General features: G+C 38.6%; 1 protein-coding gene across 1 annotated transcript in view; it reads right to left on the reverse strand.

The window, feature by feature from the left end:
* ATP10D (ATPase phospholipid transporting 10D (putative)) overlaps window positions 1-19,531 on the reverse strand; it is a 109,867-nt gene that overhangs the window by 74,267 nt on the left and 16,069 nt on the right. Inside the window, exons 2-3 of the mRNA XM_008062557.1 lie at window positions 6,715-7,041; window positions 3,674-3,868 (exon numbers count right to left, since the gene is read on the reverse strand). Of these exons, the coding sequence (XP_008060748.1) occupies window positions 3,674-3,868; window positions 6,715-7,004 (485 nt within the window). The 5' untranslated portion in view covers window positions 7,005-7,041. The remainder of the gene's footprint in view (window positions 1-3,673; window positions 3,869-6,714; window positions 7,042-19,531) is intronic.

Consider the following 19,531-nt stretch of genomic DNA (forward strand, 5'->3'; position numbering starts at 1 on the left):
TTCCCAAGTTGCCCAGGCGGGTCTCGAATCTGCGGGCTCAGGCAATCCACTCACTTCAGCCTCCCAAAGCGCAGGATTACAGGCTGAGCCACCGAGCCTTAATAGGGTTTAAATGATTAATTTCTAGACTAGTGGTTATTATTGCAAATGAGACCTTCACTCAGAAAATTAAGCACCTTGTGAAAGAACTCATATTACAAATAAGAACCAAATTATCTGCATGGAAATGTTAATATGCTTCTCCCAAAAGCTTGCTATATTCAATATCTCCATACTTTCACATTAAATTTGCTGAGAAATCATTTGTTTTCTAAATCGATTTCTTTGCATTTCATAGGAATTTAAGTAGCATATTTAAATTACCAAGGCAAGGTTTTATAGCCTGTCTTTATTTTTTATATCCTTATAATAATTTCTCAAAAAATAATTTGGGGAAAAACATAAGCATTATTTCTATAACATCAAACAAAAGCAAATGATATAGAATATAGATAGAAAGACATAAAGTTGCCTGAGTCTATTAGAAAAGGTAATCATAAAGTGATATTTTAGAATGGACCTTAGTTAACTAAAATATTGCCTCTTATCTTTAAATTTATATGAAAATTATCTAAAATCGATCTAGGCTCTATCCAAAAGAACACCCAAGAAAATAAGTTACACTGGGTCTTCTATTAAGCAATTTTAATATTTTAAAAACAGCACAGTGTTATAAGTTCTCAAATGCTGATTACATGACTTGATGTTGTGACAAACATAAACTCTCATGATTAGTCATTATTAGCTTATGATAATACTCATGATGTCTTTTACTTAGTACTCAGAAAAGACTAGGTGCTATACAGTAAGAGTTTTGTGTGTATGTATTTGTTTTTTCTTTTTTTGTGGTTACTTTTTTTTTTTTTGAGATAGGCTTTCACTTTGTGACTCAGGCAGGAACACAGTGTTAGTATTCCAGTGGCATGATCCCAATTCACTACAGCTTCAACTTCCTGGGATCAGGTGGTAGTTAGGACTATAGTTGTGGGTCACCAAACCCAGCTAACTTTTAAAATTTTTTTGTAGAGATGAGCTCTTACTATGTTGCCCAGGCTGGTATTGAACTCCTGGGCTCAAGTGATCCTACTGCCTCAGCTGCCCAAAATGGTAGGATCATAGGTGACAGTCACCACACCTAGCCTTACTTGCTTGTTTTTTGAATCGGTGTCTTAGTCTGTCACCCAGACTGGAGTGCAGTGGCACAATCATAGCTCACTGCAGCCTCTACCTCCTGGGTTCCAATGATCCTTCTGTCTCAGTCTCCCAAGTAGCTGGGACTACAAGCACATACCACCATGCCTAGCTAATTTTTTGATTTTTGTAGAGACAAAGTCTGGCTATGATGTCTAGGCTGGTCTTGAACTCCTGGGCTCAAGCAATCCTCCTGCTTCAATCTCCCAAAGTGTTGGGATTATAGGAATGAGCCATCACAATTAACCTTATGCAGTAAATTTTATGATTTTAATTGTAATGAAGGAAATTAGCTGCTTAGCTAGCTTATGTAATTTGCCAAAGACTATACAGCTAAATTGGAGAATCAAGATTATAACTTTTTAGAGTCACCTAGAAAAGCAAATAAATACACATTATGAACTCTACACTAGCACTAAAAATCAGTGATTATTTATATATAAGAATTTGTATTTAAAATTATATATAATAAGATTTTTTCCATTTGCTAAATTTAGCATTAACAGGGTAATCTTATAATTGGTCAAAATCTGGACTTTGTTCATCATGTAATCATTGTGAAATACCATATTATAGCAATTTTTTGAGCATAGATGTTGTACCAACATTTCACCTTTGTAGAGATATAATAAACATTCACATGTTGTTGAACAATCCATAGAACTATTGTAATAAAAGGCTCTGTGGTGTTAAAATAAAAACTATGGACTTCTGCTATTATTTCACTTTTTAACACAACAATTTTTCTGGTTCCTTTTAGATTGGACGGGTATAAAAATAGTTTTTATTATTCAAGAAATTTCACATCATCTTACAAATGAGGAAAAAAGTTATTTCCTTATTCTCTTGATAAATCTTTAAAACAAATGCTGTGAAAGCCACTGAAGAATTATAATAATAAAAAAATTCAGAATCTTGCAAGTTTCAGAAGAAATACCATTTCTTCATAGAAACCTTTTCTAACTTTTCCTCTTTGGATCACATAAAATTGAAGACAGGTTATACCTGTCTATACTGTTTATGAAGTATTGACTTACATCAAAGACTAAGAACTCAGGAACTGCATATAACATATGGCACAGTTTGAAATGTACCTTAATTTAGTTTATTCTTGGCTACACAGACTCTCTACTTCATAAATATTGGAAATACAAGTCTCCAACACTGCAAATATGCCCTTGAAACACCCTTATTTAGGAATGCCCTCTTGACTATTTTAATGGGTCGCCTCTAGTTCTGTACATAAGAAAGAATATTCTTCTCCATTTTTTACAATATAGCTCTTGTCTTCTCTTTTTTTGTAACCCATCTTGAGGGCAATGGCACAATCACAGCTCAGCACAGCTTTGACCTCTTAGGCTCAGGAGATTCTTCTATCTCAGCCTCCCAGTAACTGAGACTACAGATGTACGTCACACCCAGCTAATTTTTTTTATTTTTTCTAGAGGCGAGGTTTCGCCATGTTGCCCAGGCTGGTCTCGAACTCCTGGGCTCAAGCAATCCTCCTGCCTTGGACTTCCAACGCGCTGGGATTACAGGCTGAGCCACTGTGCCCAACTATCCCAGCCTCTTCTTAATCCTAAATTATAACATCCAAGGTTGAACACTATCTGCTTCCTTGCTTTCTTGTGTTTTGAAGTTTAATTTCTTCAATTTCACTTATGAAGGGGAACACCCCCAAAACCTACTTATAAAAAAATTGTGTTTATTCTTACATGTTTCAACTTCAGTCATCTTTCAAGTGCTCTCTGATGCAATACACCCATCAAGACACTTTTTCTACTTCTCAAAACAGTTTTTGAACTTTCCAGTTTGATGCTTTTGGCACTTCTGCCATTTTTTGTTTCATGTCTTCCATATCAGCAAAATATTTTCCCTTTGAGGATTTTTTCATCCAAGGAAACCAAAATAAGTCACTCAGGGCAAGATCAGGTGAACAGGGAGGATGGGGCACAGGGGTCATGCTGTGTTTGGTCAAAAACTGCTGAGTGTGGGTAGGTGTGCTTGTAAATCACTCATCATGAATGAGCAAAAGCAGTGAAAGAATCTCCAAAAAAACTCACTGAAGCCAAATGCAGCTCTCACAACAATGCTAGCTGATGCTGATGGGTTCCTAGAACACTCACCTAGTGGGGGAAGCCCATACTACAAGGGTTCTGCCCTCCAAAAGATAATTCTGGGTTTTTTTTTAAAAATCTATCTCATATACTTGAGTTATAAACTTTTACTTTGTCAAATCTGGGTTGACAATGGCTTATACATTTTTGTTTTCCTCTGACACAAGTTAAATTCACTGTAGAAATTTAAGAATTATTTGTTGAAAACAATCATCACAACAACATGAAAAGGATCCTGGTCACACCTAGAGGGGAAAAAGAAACATTGCACATGTTTCCAAATGACCCCTACTCACACTGTCGGGCAAAGCTCTTATTATACTTACCTACTGTAAACTTTTGTTACTAAGTTGTTGATCTGTTTGTCAATCTTGTATTTCCGATAATCTTCCAGGCCATCTTTAATTGCGATCATTGTAAGGACCACTACCAGCGGCAGCATAGTGATCTCCTTCTGGAAGGCTTCCACCAGGGGCACCCAGTTCAGGACAACGAGGAACAGGAAATATAAATTGGCGACTCTGTAGCCCAAAAACACACAACAGGGGATGTTAACACATTTCTCTGAGGACCGGAGTCAGAGGCAAAATAGTTTATTGTGTTTTCCTAAAAGTTTCTGTTCGCTGATTTTTGTATGCTTCAGGATAGAAAACTAGCAAATTATAACACCACTGAGTGAACAATTACCCTCCTGGACATCTGGCTTGTGCCATACTTTAATAAATGTGAGATTTATCAGATAGGTAATAGTAAATATTTGAGTGGAATGGTCTTGAGCTGTGTAACACATGACCCAAAAAAAGCGTAAAAGGAAGCACCGTTTTCTTTTTAAAAGTTCAGGAAATTTAGCAATATTTCAGAGTGAATCATAGTTAATTAATAAAACCAGCATCTACCTTCTATGTTTTGTATGTCTGAACGTTAGATTCAAACAAGGCTCAAAATAAGTAGAAAATACAGTTTTATGGTCTTGACACTAACCCTTCTATTTCTTCTTTTATGCTATTCAGAACCACTTTTTTCAGGACCTTTCATTCCTCTGTTTCACATATACAATACTTCTCCGTTGATTTCTCATATTTTGCCATGAGGTAAGTTCAAGACACTTTTTTCTTTAGAGAAAAAACAAAATCTCAATCCTGCAAAGGCCTTTGAATTTTTAATCACGTGTCTTCCCATTGACCATGAAACTACTAAAAAAATAATCGAAATATGCGTCTCCTTTTTTTGTGTTTTGTTTGTTTTGCTTTGTTTTTGAGTTAGAGTCTTACTCTGTTGCCCAGGTTGGAATGCAGTGTCACCATCATCAATGCCTCAACCTCCTAGGGTCAGGCAATCCTTCTGCCTCAGCCTCCAAATAGCTGGGTCTACAGGCACATGCCACTAAATCCAGCTAATTTTTAAATTTTTTTTTTTTTTCCGTAGAGACAAGATCTCACTATGTTTTCTGGGTTGATCTCGAACTCCTCCCAAAGTACTGGGATTATTGGCATGAGCTACTGCACCTAGACTAAGCATACTTCTCCATCTTTACCTCCAAGTCCTTTAACTCTGATAATTTCTTTCTTAGTTCTTTCTTCTATTTCTATGACTTCAGTGTGGACTACATTCAGACCTACAGCTCTATCCCTGAACTCGAGGCTTTAGATTCTTACTTCATCAAATGCACTAGATAGCAAACTCCATAAAAGACAGAAACACCTATAGCATTAAAGCCATCAATTCAACAAATTAACATCTGTACTTTAAATGTAGCCACTGCCTAATAAACATATATAGAACACCTAATATAGAATGAATCATGAGAGTAAACACACATAAAATGAATAATGGACGTTGAGGGTCTCTATATGCATATGAGCATCCCAAACATAACTTTTACAAAAACCACAAAAGTCAATTTTTTTTAACTCCTGTCTTTTATTTTTCTGTTAATTCTTCTGGTCATCAAAGACTAACATATTCACATCATCTTTTTACATCTTTCACTTAATTCCTCACATCAACTTCATATATCTGTCATAGGTTCTCTGTTTTCATTCCCACATTGTCCTAAGTTCAGGTCTCCGTCACAACTTACCAGGGTAGGTCAAGCATCTTCCTGAATGTTCTTTCTACCTTCAGTTTGCCTCTGTGCTCTTCCTTCTAGCCACTTCACTGCCTCCCCAGTGAAACACAGACACGGCACGGCATCCCTCTACTCAGAACTGTGCCTGCAGACCTGGCTCTCAACTCTTTATCCTGACATCAAGACGCCCCTGGTGAGTCACACCTGCCTTTCCAACTTCACTTCCCATTGCTCCCCAGCAGAGACACTATGTGTAAACCAGAGAGGACCATGCCCCAGACTGCAGGCGAGTCTTCTATGCTACCATTTACTCATCTGCCTTCCTCCATCTTAATATGCTTTGCCCAACCTCTGCCTTGAATGTCTCACCAGCTCTCCATAATTAAGTCCAGTGCTACTTCCTTCCCTTTCTGTTGCTCCAGGTGATATTAGTACTTTGCTCTCTGAGGCTTCCATTCTATCTGAGGTGCTCACCACATCCACTGTATCTTCCTGTTGTTTGTATACATATCTTGTTTTCCTGGCTCAACTGCAAACTAAACCAGGACAGATCAACATTCACACTTCGACTTCTTCAGTGCCTAAACTCATAGGAGAGTGTCAATAAAGGCACAGTAAACCTAATGACACCACTGTTTCACCCAATAACTTCTCACAACTACATTTGTTTAAGAACAAGTTTCCCTACATTATCGATTAGGAAGAATCTGTCCCAGCACAGTGGCTCACGCCCATAATCTCACTTTGTGAGGCCGAGGCAGGAGGACTGCTCAAGCCCAGGAGCTTGAGACCTCGTCTCTACAAAAATAAAAACATTAGCCAGGCACCTGTAGTTCCAGCAACTTGGGAGGCCAAGGTGGAAAGATCACCTGAGTCCAGCCAGTCAAGGCTGCTACAGTGGCCACGATGGTGCCACTGCACTCCAGCCTGGGTGACAGAGTGAGTCTGATTCAAAAAAAAAAGGGACAAATCTGAAGTTAAAATGCAGCACAGCTTAGAAGGCAAGAAGGAAGGAACCCAAGACTGTAGCCTCTGCTCTGTTACTTGTCATTGGCATGACATTGGCCAAACCACTGCCAATTCATTCCCTAATCTATTATATGAGGATAGTAATGTCTTTTCTGATAAAGAGAAAGTCTCTTACCAATTGTGAAGTGCACTGTAATGTGAGGGGTCACCATCCTCAACAGACTCTTATCCAAATTGTCAAGGATGATGTCCCGAGTCCGAAGTAACACACAGTGTTGTGAAAATGAAAAATTGTATATATCAACTAAGATGACAAAAATAAGGTGGTACCTGTGAAACTGTTCAAATAAGTTTCTCGGCACAAAGTTCAGAAGTGTGTACTTTGTTGTGCGTATTCGGTTATTCACGTAGGCTCCAGGGAATTTCTCATACTCGTCCTTGAAGGGCCAGAGGTGGGGAACAACAACCCGGTGCCTTCCTGCTGGTCTGGGGGTCTGAGAGACTTTGCCCCCACAGGCGAGCAGTGAGGAATAGTCGTATGATCTCTCGCCATCATCCCTGGCTGCACCACCGATCAGCCGCTGCCAGCAACGTCTTGTCCATTGACGAGGCTCGGTCATGTCCAAGCTGCGGTGAGATCCAGGTTGTGTAGTTGGCCTGGCAAAAAGCAAACACAGAAAGAAATAAAAACACACATTCTGTAAGCTTCCAGAAAGTCTTAAAGATAGGGAAACTTTGATTTTGTTTCTACACCAAATAAATATGTGACCCAATGGTTCAATATACACGGGAGAAAGTAAAATGAGTCTTTGGAACTCCATTTTAAAATAGATTGTTACTAAATAAGCATACACCTTCTGCATGACAGGCTATCTGATCCCTTAAGCAACAAGAGACAGCACTTCAAAGGCATTCCATGAGTCGGAGCAAACAATCTGGGTCTAGTGTGTGTCAATCTCTTAACTTTTCTGAAAATCAGTTTCCTCATCTTTGCAGTGGGAATAATGCCACCCATGTGAGGAAATTGTTGTGAGAATTAAATGGATGACCTGTTAATCACCCAGCCTAAAGCCTGATAGAGAGGAAACTGTCGGTGAACCCATTCTGTGTGGATTACAAAAAAGGCTACAAATTCTTCCCATTTCTCTATGAACAACCTTTTGTCTATCATGAGGTAGTCTTTCTCTGCCCATTGAATCTGGGCTTGGCCATGTGCCTTAGCTGCAGAGCCTGAAAAATACTTGTCATTGAGGCTTACACTCTCTCTCTCTAACTGCTCTTGGGACGCCCATAGCCATGACCTTGTGTCCCGCTGGCCCACTTACCACTATAGTCTCTGTCCATACATAGGTAACACCATGGACTGCCAGCTGACCACAACACACAAGTGTGCCCAGATGACACAACCTAGAACAGGGATAAGCCGTCCTAGCTGAACTTGGCCCAAATTGCCGACCCACCAAATTATGAGTCAATAAATATTCTGTCACCAAGTTTTGGGGTGCTTTGTCGCAAAACAAAATCTAACTGACACGTAACTCCTTATTTCCATGGTTCCTGTGTTTTCTAAAAAGCTCATCCCTATCTGGAATGTGAGCTTGTTAATTAAAAAAGAAAAGAAAAGCGAATACATATTAAGAGCACACTATATTCCAAGCACCTTGCAAAGCCCTCTACTTGCATTATTGCCTTTAATATTTACATCGATCCTACAATGCAGGTATTATTTCTATTCTACAAAAGAGAAAATAGGCTTAGGGTTGTACAGTCACTTGCCGAAATTCATATGGATAGTAAGTAGCAAAGGCTGATGCAAACCAAATCTTCCTGACTCAAGTTTCTGCCTTTTTTATTTTTTAATTATGAGGTGCAACAATTAAGTTTATGAACTTATCCTAGAAAAAGTGCTACATATCTCATTGCTAAGTATCACTGCAGTCCCCTTCAAAGTACTCTTCCTGGGAAGCTATTCACTGATGCCAGCGCCAAGTCAACCTACCCGTCAAAGCAATTTTGGAACTCTTTTTCTGGAATGGCCATCAGAGCTATTGTCATATTATCCTTGATGTCCTGAATGTCATCAAATGTATCCCTTTCAATAGTTCCTTTATAGTTGGATAAAGAAAAAAGTCATTGGGGGCTAGATCAGGTGAATAGGGAGGGTGTTCCAATACAGTTATTTGTACAGTGCTGCCAACCTAAGTGCATGGTGACAGGTTCGTGAATTTAATTGTCAGACCCCAATAAATGAAGACAGCTCTAATGACCCTTCCAGAAAAAGAGTTCCAAAATTGCCTTGTGGGTGGACTAGACGCTGGTGTCAGTGAAGAGCTTCCCAAGAGTAGTACTTCAAAGGTGACTATAGTGTTATTCAGCAATGAGGTATGTAGCACTTCTTCTAGGATGAGTTCACAGACCTAATTGTCAGACCTTGTATTTTTAATTTTTTTGCCATATTTCAATAGTTTTAGGGGATACAAATAGTTTTTGGTTACATGGTTGCATTGTATAGTGGCAAAGAAGTCTGGACTTTAAGTGCACCCACCTTGTGACTCATTTATCTTAGTACTCAAACGACCTGGCACTTCAGATGCTCAAAAAAGCTCATCTGGTGGGCAGCAAGCACATTGGCACTGAGTGGAGGGCGTGATCCAGGAGCCTTGGTCTTGATACTTGCTTTTTCAAAGCCATTGTATTTACCTATCATCCTGGGATGTAGTTCACCTCAGAAGGCAGACGGTGTTTGCTTTATTCAGCAAAGATTTGCTTTAAAAGGGAGTTCCAAAGATGAGTTTTGCTTTCTCATTTATATGTTGAACCATTGTGTCATACATTTATTTGGTGTAGTAAACCTGTGGGTGTGTCCCGATGCTCGAATTGTTAACGAAACTCCCCAGACGAATGTGACTCATAGACCTTACCTCGAGAAAAACTAGGCTATATGCTGGACACCATGGTAGGCAGGGAGTCCAGAGATGGTTAAGACTGGATCCCATTATTCAGAGCTCAGGGTCTAGGTGAGGGATCAGGTATATAAATATATAAATGCAATCCCAGGGGCAAAACAGCATTTAAGGCACAGAAGTAGTCGTGGCAAATTATTTTAAACTGCTTCCTTCCTAAACTTCGTTGTAAGTTTATAACATGTCTATTGTTTCTTTTCTGTAAAGTTGCATACTGCTCAGAAATTAATAGCTTCCCCCCTAGGGACATTAATATTTTTCCTAGCTTTGATGGATCTGAAATCATAAACCATGACCAAGCAACCCTGGAAGATCTGATCAAATTACATTCTAATAATCCTTGTGAATCAATATTTTTAATAATCTGTTCTTGCTGGCACACTTGTTTACACTGGTCCTTGAACAAGCCAAGAGATGACAGTTATTCAGCATCACTTTATCACTGCATGTACACAAAATAAGTTGAATCATAAATAATAATAGCTTAAAAATCCATCAGATCTTTAAAAACTGTATGCAAAATAATGAAAACAGATAAGGGCAGAAAGTCACTTACAATGGGAAGAACACCAACAGCCTCCAGGTATATGCACTTGTGCCTGAATATTGGGCCCACAACAGATAGCCCTTATTATCAGTGAGAGAAAATAGAAGGTCAGTCTTATCCATTTTACACTAACAATGGGAACAAGAAAAATCAAAGTTCTAACCCTACCAGATTTCCGTCCTTAAGAGTTTGGCCTCTAAAATATTTCGTCTTAGAGAATGAAATCAATAAAGACTGGCCAAAATAATTCTCACTCTCTTTTCAACATAATGGTTTAAAAGCTTACAGCTGGAATTTTTGAAAAGCCCGATTTTCACTTTTCTAAGCCACGTAAAAATAGCCTAGTCCTTTTAACCCACAACTCATAATGACAGCTTGAGTTATTAAAGGAGTTCATAACATATCCAGAAGTCTTTCCCAGAATAAGGACACAGATAGTGATAGAAAAGTGAATCAATAGATAACAGAAACTCATGAACGTCGTGCATTTCACACCATGCATGCTGGGTGGCCATTATGACAAATGTGATATTTTTTAAAAGGCTGAAATCAGCACTATTTGATTTGTTCTGGACTTAGAGGAAGTTTTCATTTGGCTTGCCTCTTATGTCTTGTCTTACTAAGACATAAGAATGTGTATTCCTCTAGTGCCCACAGTCGCGTACAACAAGCAAAATTCTACTTCCCTTTTAAATTTTGGGATACAATTTCTTGAGACTGTAAACACAAGGATAATTAAACAAATTATGAAACAAATAGAAGTATGAACTTCTGGTAATGTGAGGTGTGTCTGAACCCCACACTAGCAAACATACTTCCTAGTTCCCGGAGACAATCAGCTTTTCATTTCACGGACACAGGGAAGACCACATCCTTCCCAGAGTCACTCACTTCCTAAAAACATTTCCATAATGACTAGGAAACATTTCATTGCCAAAGCATTTCCAGGTCTGCTTCTCTCTACGCCCTTTCAATGTCCTTAAATGTATGTAGGTGTTCTATTTACTTCCATACTACCTTCCCTCTTCCTGCCTTCTTTATATTTTCAAGGATGCTAAGGCAGATAAACGGGGGGCTCTTGATGCCCCCCACAGCCTCCTCTTGGACTCTAGGAGAGTCTCTCTCCTCCTCTCCAAGGTGGGCAGCTCATCATCTTGTCATAACTCTTTCAGCACTGCCACTCTCCTGACAAGAGAGTCTTGGATCTGAGGATGGATTTAAGCAAGACAGAAACGGTGTTCTCTCAAGGGACTGAGGATAAAAGACCAGGTCGCAAGGTAATTAACATATGATGAAAATCCTTTCAAATTTCCAGTTTAAAATTTAAACCCTTTTATATGAGGCAGGACTGACCACGGATCTACTTAGTTACCCTACTTCAGAGGCTTTCAAAATGACTGCCATTCCTGTGAGAAATAGACTCGTGATGAAACCTAGACTTCACAGACATAGACACACACACACACATACACACACACATTGTAATTGAAACTAAAGTTCTAAAAATTGTCCTTACCCTTACACTTGCAATGCATACAAGGAATTTTCGTCTTTGCTCCCTTCTCTCTCCCATGTTAATAGTAATTGGGATGCACTGAATTGATTTCAAGGTCCACGAATGTGTTGCTGTCCATACTTTGGAAAGACACTGACTGTGTATGGCTTTTCACCGAGTTGAATGTATATATGGAAATAAATAAACCCACAGTCCCAGCCCAACTGATGCAGAAAACAGACTCTTATGGAATACAAAATTTCAGTGAAGCTGGAGGAGTAAGTTCAAGAGCTCTATTATACATCATGCAGATGATAATTAATGACCATATATTGTAAATTACATTGTTGACAATATGTTGTATATTAAATTGCTAAATGTGTAGATTTGAAGCATTCGCACCACAAAAAATAAGTATGTGAGATAATGCATATGTTAATTAGCTTAATTTAGCCATTCCACGATGTATCCACATATCAAAACACCCCACTGTGCTCCATAAATATGTACCACTGTTTGTCAATTAAGAATTTAAAAAAATTTTAAAAACAAAAATTTCCTCCTACAACCTTTTCTCCCTCAAGAATCATTACGAATCGTATCTTAAGGCTTGGACTTTGGAGTTGATTTCATCTAGAGCAAATAGTCCTTCAGGAAAATTCTACCCAATTATGTATTTTGTATCAGATGGTTGGCAGACATGTGGTTTTACTTTAAATATAAATATATATACACATATAAAACCAACTTTAAAAAATAGAGAAGCCGGGCTCGGTGGCTCAGCCTGTAATCCCACGCCTTTGGGAGGCTGAGGTGAGTGGATTGCCTGAGCCCGCGGGTTCGAGACCCGCCTGGGCAGCGAGACCTCATCTCTACAATAAATCAAAAAATCAGCTGGGCGTGGTAGCGTGCACCTGTAATTCTGGCTACCTGGAAGGCTGAGGTGGAAGGATTGCCGGAGCCCAGCAGGTCGAGGCTGCGGTGGCCGGGAGCGGCCACTGCACTCCAGTCTGGGCGACAGAGTGAGACTCCAACTCAAAAAAAAAAAATAGAGATAACATCACATAAAATAATGAAAATTAGCTTCTCCAAAAAGCAAAAACAAGACAAAACAACAACAAAAAACCCAACAAAATACTGAGCGCACATTTTCACTAGTAACAAACGTTAGGACCTTTCTACTATGGCTCTTGATTCCAGTTTTGTATTTTTCAGGTCACCCATTTTAACACAAGGAACGAGGTCTTAGCTCACCGCTTTTTGACAAATCAAATTTCTGCTCAAATACCAGCTGTACCACTTATTATCTATGGGACCTATGTCACTAACCTGTGAGCCTCAGTTTACTAACAAATAAAACAAGATACTATTAAGAGCCATGAGACACATTGTAGATGAACAATGTTCATTCTATTCCCCACTCTTCTCTTTGTGAATTCTGTGCACCAGGCTTGGGTCCAAACTTAAAATATATTGCTTACCATTTTTTTTTTTTTTTTTGAGTTGGAGTCTCACTCTGTCGCCCAGACTGGAGTGCAGTGGCCGCTCCCAGCCACCGCAGCCTCGACCTGCTGGGCTCCGCGATCCTTCCACCTCAGTCTTCCGAGTAGCCGTAATTACAGGTGCGCATTACCACGCCGGGCTAATTTTTTTATTTTATTGTAGAGATGAGGTCTCACCTGCCCAGGCAGGTCTCGAACCCGCGGGCTCAGGCAATCCACTCACCTCAGCCTCCCAAAGGCACGGGATTACAATTTAAGTAAAGTTGTCCAGGTTTAAGCAAATGCTTAGTTCCACATACCAGCTGATACCTGAGAAGTCACCAGTGTAAAATATGTTACAAGTAGAAAGCTCAACAATCAAAAAGGCAGGCATGACACAGATGGGCCTTCAGACCACCCGATCTCATTCTCAGCCATTCTCTCCAAAACACATTCTAACAATGTACCTGAACAACTGTATTCTACGTACCCAAGTGTCCCTGAGAAGAATCATCTGCCCCTGTTAATCATAGTCTCCTGGCCTCTCCCTTGGAGATTCTGATTCAGAGGATCTAGCATGGGGCCTATGAATATGTAATTTAATTAGCACCTCAGTAACTTAGGACGTTACAAAGTATTGAGTTATGCTCTGCACCTGTGCAAATGCCACCCCTCCTTCTGGAGGGCTATTCAGCATAATAGCTGCTCCCCACAGCAACCCCTGTTCATCTTCTAGACTGTTTTAGCTTGGCCTTGGAGTGAGGGAGACTGGGAAGGGTCCACACAGCGGACACCATAAGGCTTTTCCTGCTCTGCTCCCATCACAATCCTGAGCACCGCTCAGTCACTGCATGTGCCATTGTGTCCTGCAGGTGGCTCCGTTCTTCAACGTCAGGGAATATCTGCAGTTCCTCTCCATGTGTCTAGTGCTTGGTCAAAGTCGGATGATGAACAAATCTCTGTTGATCACTGAATTTTATAGAAAAAAAGGTAGTATGGGAAAAGGAGACAAAAACAGCCCATTGTCTTTTTCATGGTTCAGCCTGGTTACCCTTTCCTTAGAAGTAAGAGAACAAGATCTAATACAGGAAAATTCCAACATAAAAATGAGTTCAATTCTGAGAACATGTTCGTAAGTCCAACAAAGTTAGCCTAGGTACCCAAATAACACAAGGAGCTATATAGTACTGCATATATTTGTCAGGCTATACCTGGTGGAGAGAAATAATACAATAAAAAACCACACATGAGCATCATTAAAGTTTGTAACTTGAATGTTCGTATATCGAGGACTTGCAGTAGTTTTGTTTGAGAAAACAGAAATATTTCCCTTTAATTTGCAATAGTATCACCCTGCCATAATTAGTAGAAATAACCTGCTTCTTTGGGTCTGAAAGACTCTCAGAAAAGCATTGCTCTCTCTCCTAGTAGATTGATAAGACCAGAAAGCAGTGTAAGGTGATAAAGAACACAGACTCTGGAGGCAAAGGTCAATGTCAGTGACTGGCACCTCTGCTTATGAGTTAAACTTGTTCCAAAGATGGTTGTGAGGATTAACTGAGTTTATACACATAAAGCCCTTAGAGCAATGTATGACCTGTAGTAAGTGCTAGGGAAGGGCTAGCACTTAATTTTTTTGAAAAATGTTCTTTCAACTACAATATTTATTCATCAGTATTCACTGAGAATGTGTGTGCACAGTATTGATACCAACAACTATACCCCGTCATTCTTCTATATTTAATTTCCTAAATAACTCACACTCAACCACTCAGCTTTAGTAAATTTGTTCATTCATCTGCAGAAGCTGCAGGCAATCAGTCAGCTGAGGATAGCAACGACCCTCTCTGCTGTTCCTAAGGGTAAGTCCAGCAGCCTGTAAGTCCAGCAGCCTGTAAACAAAGCTCTAATGAAACTTGATGTGGGACGTTTTTAGAGTTTTCAGAAACATTATTCATAATTCTAAGGTTTAGTCCACTCCTCAAAGAGCTGATTTGTCATAGTTTTCTACCAATAAACCAAATGATCTTTTTGACTTAATACTTTGCCACTGATAGAAACCTTGTCTTGAGACTTTAAAAGAAACACAAACTTTTAAATATTATACAAAGAACTGAGTGCTTAAAGTTCAGTGATGATCACTTAACCGTGGAAAGAATGTTTTAGATATGAATACTCTTCTATCCTGAGTGATCTTCTATCTTTAAAGGTAGTAAGATTTAGTATTTTACTCAAAAAGAAAAAGAAAAACCTTAGCATTTAACTATATTTTATTAGTCTCCATTCCCAAATTCATTTTTAGTTTAAGAGAAAACGACTACTATATGAACATTAGGATTACAAAAAATTCATTACTGGTCAGTGACAGAAAAGCACCATCAAAATTAATTTTTCAAAAAGGCCCACAACCCTGGATTGAACTTGGTAACTTAAAGACCAACATAACCCAGAAACACAGAGTCTGAATGCCTTTTATTTTTTAAGAGTCAGGATCTCACTCTGTCACTTAAGCTAGAGTGCAGTGGCACGATCACGGCTCACCACAGCCTAGACCGCCTGGGTTTAGATGATGCTCTGCCCTCAGCCTCCCGAGTAGCTGGGGTGACAGACACATGCCACCATACTCAGTTAGTTTTTATTTTTATTTCTGTAGAGGTAGGGTTTCACTATGTTACCTAGGCTGATCTCAAGTTCCTGGGTTCAAATAATCCTCCCACCTCAGCCTCCCAAAGTGCTGGGATTATATGTATGAGCCACCATGCCCGGACAAGAATGCCTTTTAATAGACACCTTGCTTTAACTCATTGACATTAACATTTTACCTAGAATTTAAATGTTTAATATGATTGCTGATCTTAAAGATCAAAAGCACCATAAAAATTAATTTTTCAAAAAGACCCATGTCCCTGGACTGAACTTGGCAACTTGAAGGCCAACATAACCCAGAAACGCAGAGTCAGGAATTGAGTTTGATATTAACAAAAGCTAAAAATGTCACAAGAATATTATAGACCAACTTCATTCATAAGTACTGATGCAAAAATTCAATAAAATTTAGCAAATTAAATACAACTCAACCTGGGCATGGTGGCTCACCTGTAGTTAAAGCCTTTAGGAGGTGGAGGTGAGAGAATTGCCTGAGCCCAAGGGTTAAAGACCAGCCTGGGCAACTTGGAGAGACTTTGTCTCGACAATAAATTTAAAAATTAGCCAGGTCTGTAGCCTGCTTGTAGTTCCAGCTACATGGAAGGTTGAGGCAGAATGATTGCCTGAGTCCAGCAGGTCAAGGTTGTGGTGAGTCATGATCGTGCCACTGCACTCCAGCCTGGGTGACAGAGTGAGACTCTGACTCAAAAAACAAACAAATGAATAAAAAAAACCAACAACTCAAAAGAGAGATTCTGGGGGCCTGTCGGTGCTGACAGTGTCTGTTGATTCACAGTCAACATGAAAACGAAACGAAGATCTCAATTTTACATTCTCAAGGAACTAAATTTGCCAGCAGCCTGGATGAAGGTGGAAGTGGATTCTTCCCCAGAGCTTCAGATAAATATAGCCAGGCTGACACCTTAATTTCAACGGAAGAAATGAAGAACTGAGAACCCGAACACAGAAACTAGTCGCATTGTGCCTGGGCTTCTGATCGCCAGAACTATGCTATAATATGTAGGTGTACTACTATACACTACCACATTTGTTGTAACTTGTTACATGGCAATAGAAAATGATTGCAGAAGACCCAGAAGCACATCCACACATAAATGGGAACATAACATATGGTAAAAGTGGAATTTCAATTCAATGGAAAAATGGTCATTTGTTTAACGTAATATATAGTCATTCATCTCTTCTATTTCTTATTTTGATTATTTATATATTTATTTTTTGAGTCAGGGATCTTACTGTCATCCAGGCTGGAGTGCAGTGGCATGATCATGGCAGTCTTGAACTCCTGGGCTCAGGTGATCTTTCCAACTCAGTCTTCCAAGTAGCTGGGACTATAGGCATGCACTACCATGCCTGGCTAATTTTCTGTAGAGACGAGGTCTCACTATGTTGCCCAGGCTGGTCTCAAACTCCTGGCCTCAAGCGATCATCTAGCCTCAGCCTCCCAAGGTGCTGGGATTATAGGCATGAGCCACTGTGCCCAGCCCTGATTATTTATCATGAAATTTTTAAAAAACTATATTTCTACTTTACACCACATTAAAAAATAAACTCCAGGTAGATTAAATACTTAAGTGTAAAAAAATTACAGTAAAATTACTAGAAGAAAATTTAGAATAATATTTTTATTATTGTTAGTTGGGCAAAACTTCCTTAAGTTAAAGTTATAAAAGACAAATAAGTTAACTGTATATAATCATCTACCTTATATAGCAAAACTCATAAATAAAATTAAGAGACAATTTTATCAAAAATTGATGACAAAGATTTAATATTTCTAATATACAAAGTGTTATGCAAATTTATATAGAAAATGAAGAGCTCCATAAAATTGAGCAAACAATAAGAATAAGCAATGCTCAGAAGGAGAAATTCAAAGGGTTAATTATAAAGAAAGATACTCAACCTCACTTGTCCCCAGAGGGTTGCAAATTAAAGCTGTCATGGAGATATTGCTGTTACCTGCTCAACTGCTAAAAATTAAAATGAATAATTATAGCCAGTATGTGGAGAAACAAACTTATTGGGGTGGGAATTACTACAATGTTTTCTCAAAGTTATTTGACAATATCTATTCAAATAAAAGGTACAAATAACTATTGACCCAGCAATTTCACTTTTGGGAGTCTTATCTATAAGCATGGGCATATGTACATAATATGTATTGCAGCTTCAGATGATACTAGATATTAGTTTTCCCAACCATTATTCCATTTACTCACTTACAGAAGATGATAAAACCCACAATTAAAATTCTAAGGCCTACAAGCTATTAATTTTAGGTATGAAATCAATTAAGATCAGAATTAAAGAAACAGAAAGCAAGCATCACTTAGTAAATAACTACTAACACTTCTATAATGATCACTGTTTATAAAATACTTTTCACATTAATTTAATTTAATTTTCACAACTTGATGTGGAATTTCATTTCCACTTTCAGAGGAAAACACAAAGTACAAAGAATGTTATAAAATTTTCTCAGTGCATACAAACATTGGATTCAAAGTCATGCCTTTACAAATATACAATGTTATTTACACATAAAATTAAAGGAATCAAATATGCTCATTTGAAACTAAGTTATTTATAATCATAGTATTTTTTTCTAGAAGATGTTAAAAACTGAAAGTCTTCACTAAAAGAGTGCATCTAAAATAAATCATACTAAGTTTTTTATTGTACACAAATGCATTTGAAAGCAGACTTATTTCTCAAAAAACCCTGTTTCCCACAAAGAATGATTAATGAAAAGTTTGGGCAGATAATCAAAGGTAAATAAAGGATAATGAATTCTCTTGGGCCCCATTAGTATTTTAAAATTGCTGACGTCACATCAGCCAACAAACAACTTGAAAAGTAAACTCAAGTTCACCTGTCCAAAAGAAAATCTTCTTACATTTAGTCATTTCAAGATGCTCCACGTTTTTTCTTTCAGACTCAGCAGTCATCAGAATCTCCTGAACCTCACCCCCTGGATTTTTGACTGAGTAAACTGGGGCAGGGCTCAAGAACCTGCATACCTAGCACGTGTGCAGGTAGTACATCTGCTGCTAGTCCCGGAGCCACACTACTCTATGCTAAGTAACTTTCTTGCAAAAAATACAACACTGAAATTAAGAGCGAGCAATTTGTTAGGTATCACCCATGTTATTGGGAAGCCCATAACCTTTGGACGGATAAACACATGACTATGAATTAATGACTTGACAGCTGATACAAGCAGATCCTTATGTCTAAAGCTAGAAATAACTAAAAGAGTGAAGGTCTAATTAATTCAAAAGATTGGTGATAAAATCTTAAGGATTGATTCTTTTTGTAGATTTAACACAGGTACAATCAGTTTCAACCAACATTTTCAAAATCTCAGCAAGGAAGCTGGGTCCTCACCTTGACAGACTAATAAGCTTCTTCTCAACCAAGATGGGAGAACACTAACAAAATATCCAAGTTCTTATATGCTCCCACCCTTGGAAGACAGAGAACTTATCCATCACGGTCAGCAAAAAGTAGAGCAAAATTTCATAGTTATACGTTTCTGAGCATAAGACAGAAAATTATCTCACAGTAGACTCATGACAGGAAAGTCTCCTTGACCTACACAACAGAGGTAGCCCTGCCTGAGGTACAGTGAGCCCTGATAAAACTTGGACTAGCTTTTAATTAGTCATCTGTGATCCACTTGCTCAGCATCCTCTAGAAGAGTCATATTGCCATAGGGAGACTGATTCCTTATCTTACAGGTAATGACAATGGCAATAAGACTGATTTATATCTTTGCTGGTGTCTTTGCCGTACCAGATGCCAAGGTGACCCATTATTATAACTCCCTTAGTAACGAGTATCTACAAACAATGTTTTTCTTCACCTCACATAATCTTTGGCAAAGAAGATAAACAGTTTATGTGGTTGTATCTGCTATGGGCTTTCATCATGACAAGGTTGATTTAGTTGGAAAGCTTGGATCTTGAATGAAGTTACATAATCTTTAGTG

Source organism: Carlito syrichta, unplaced genomic scaffold (assembly GCF_000164805.1).
Source record: "Carlito syrichta isolate Samal-C Ts95f unplaced genomic scaffold, Tarsius_syrichta-2.0.1 Scaffold305745, whole genome shotgun sequence".
Taxonomy (NCBI): domain Eukaryota; kingdom Metazoa; phylum Chordata; class Mammalia; order Primates; family Tarsiidae; genus Carlito; species Carlito syrichta.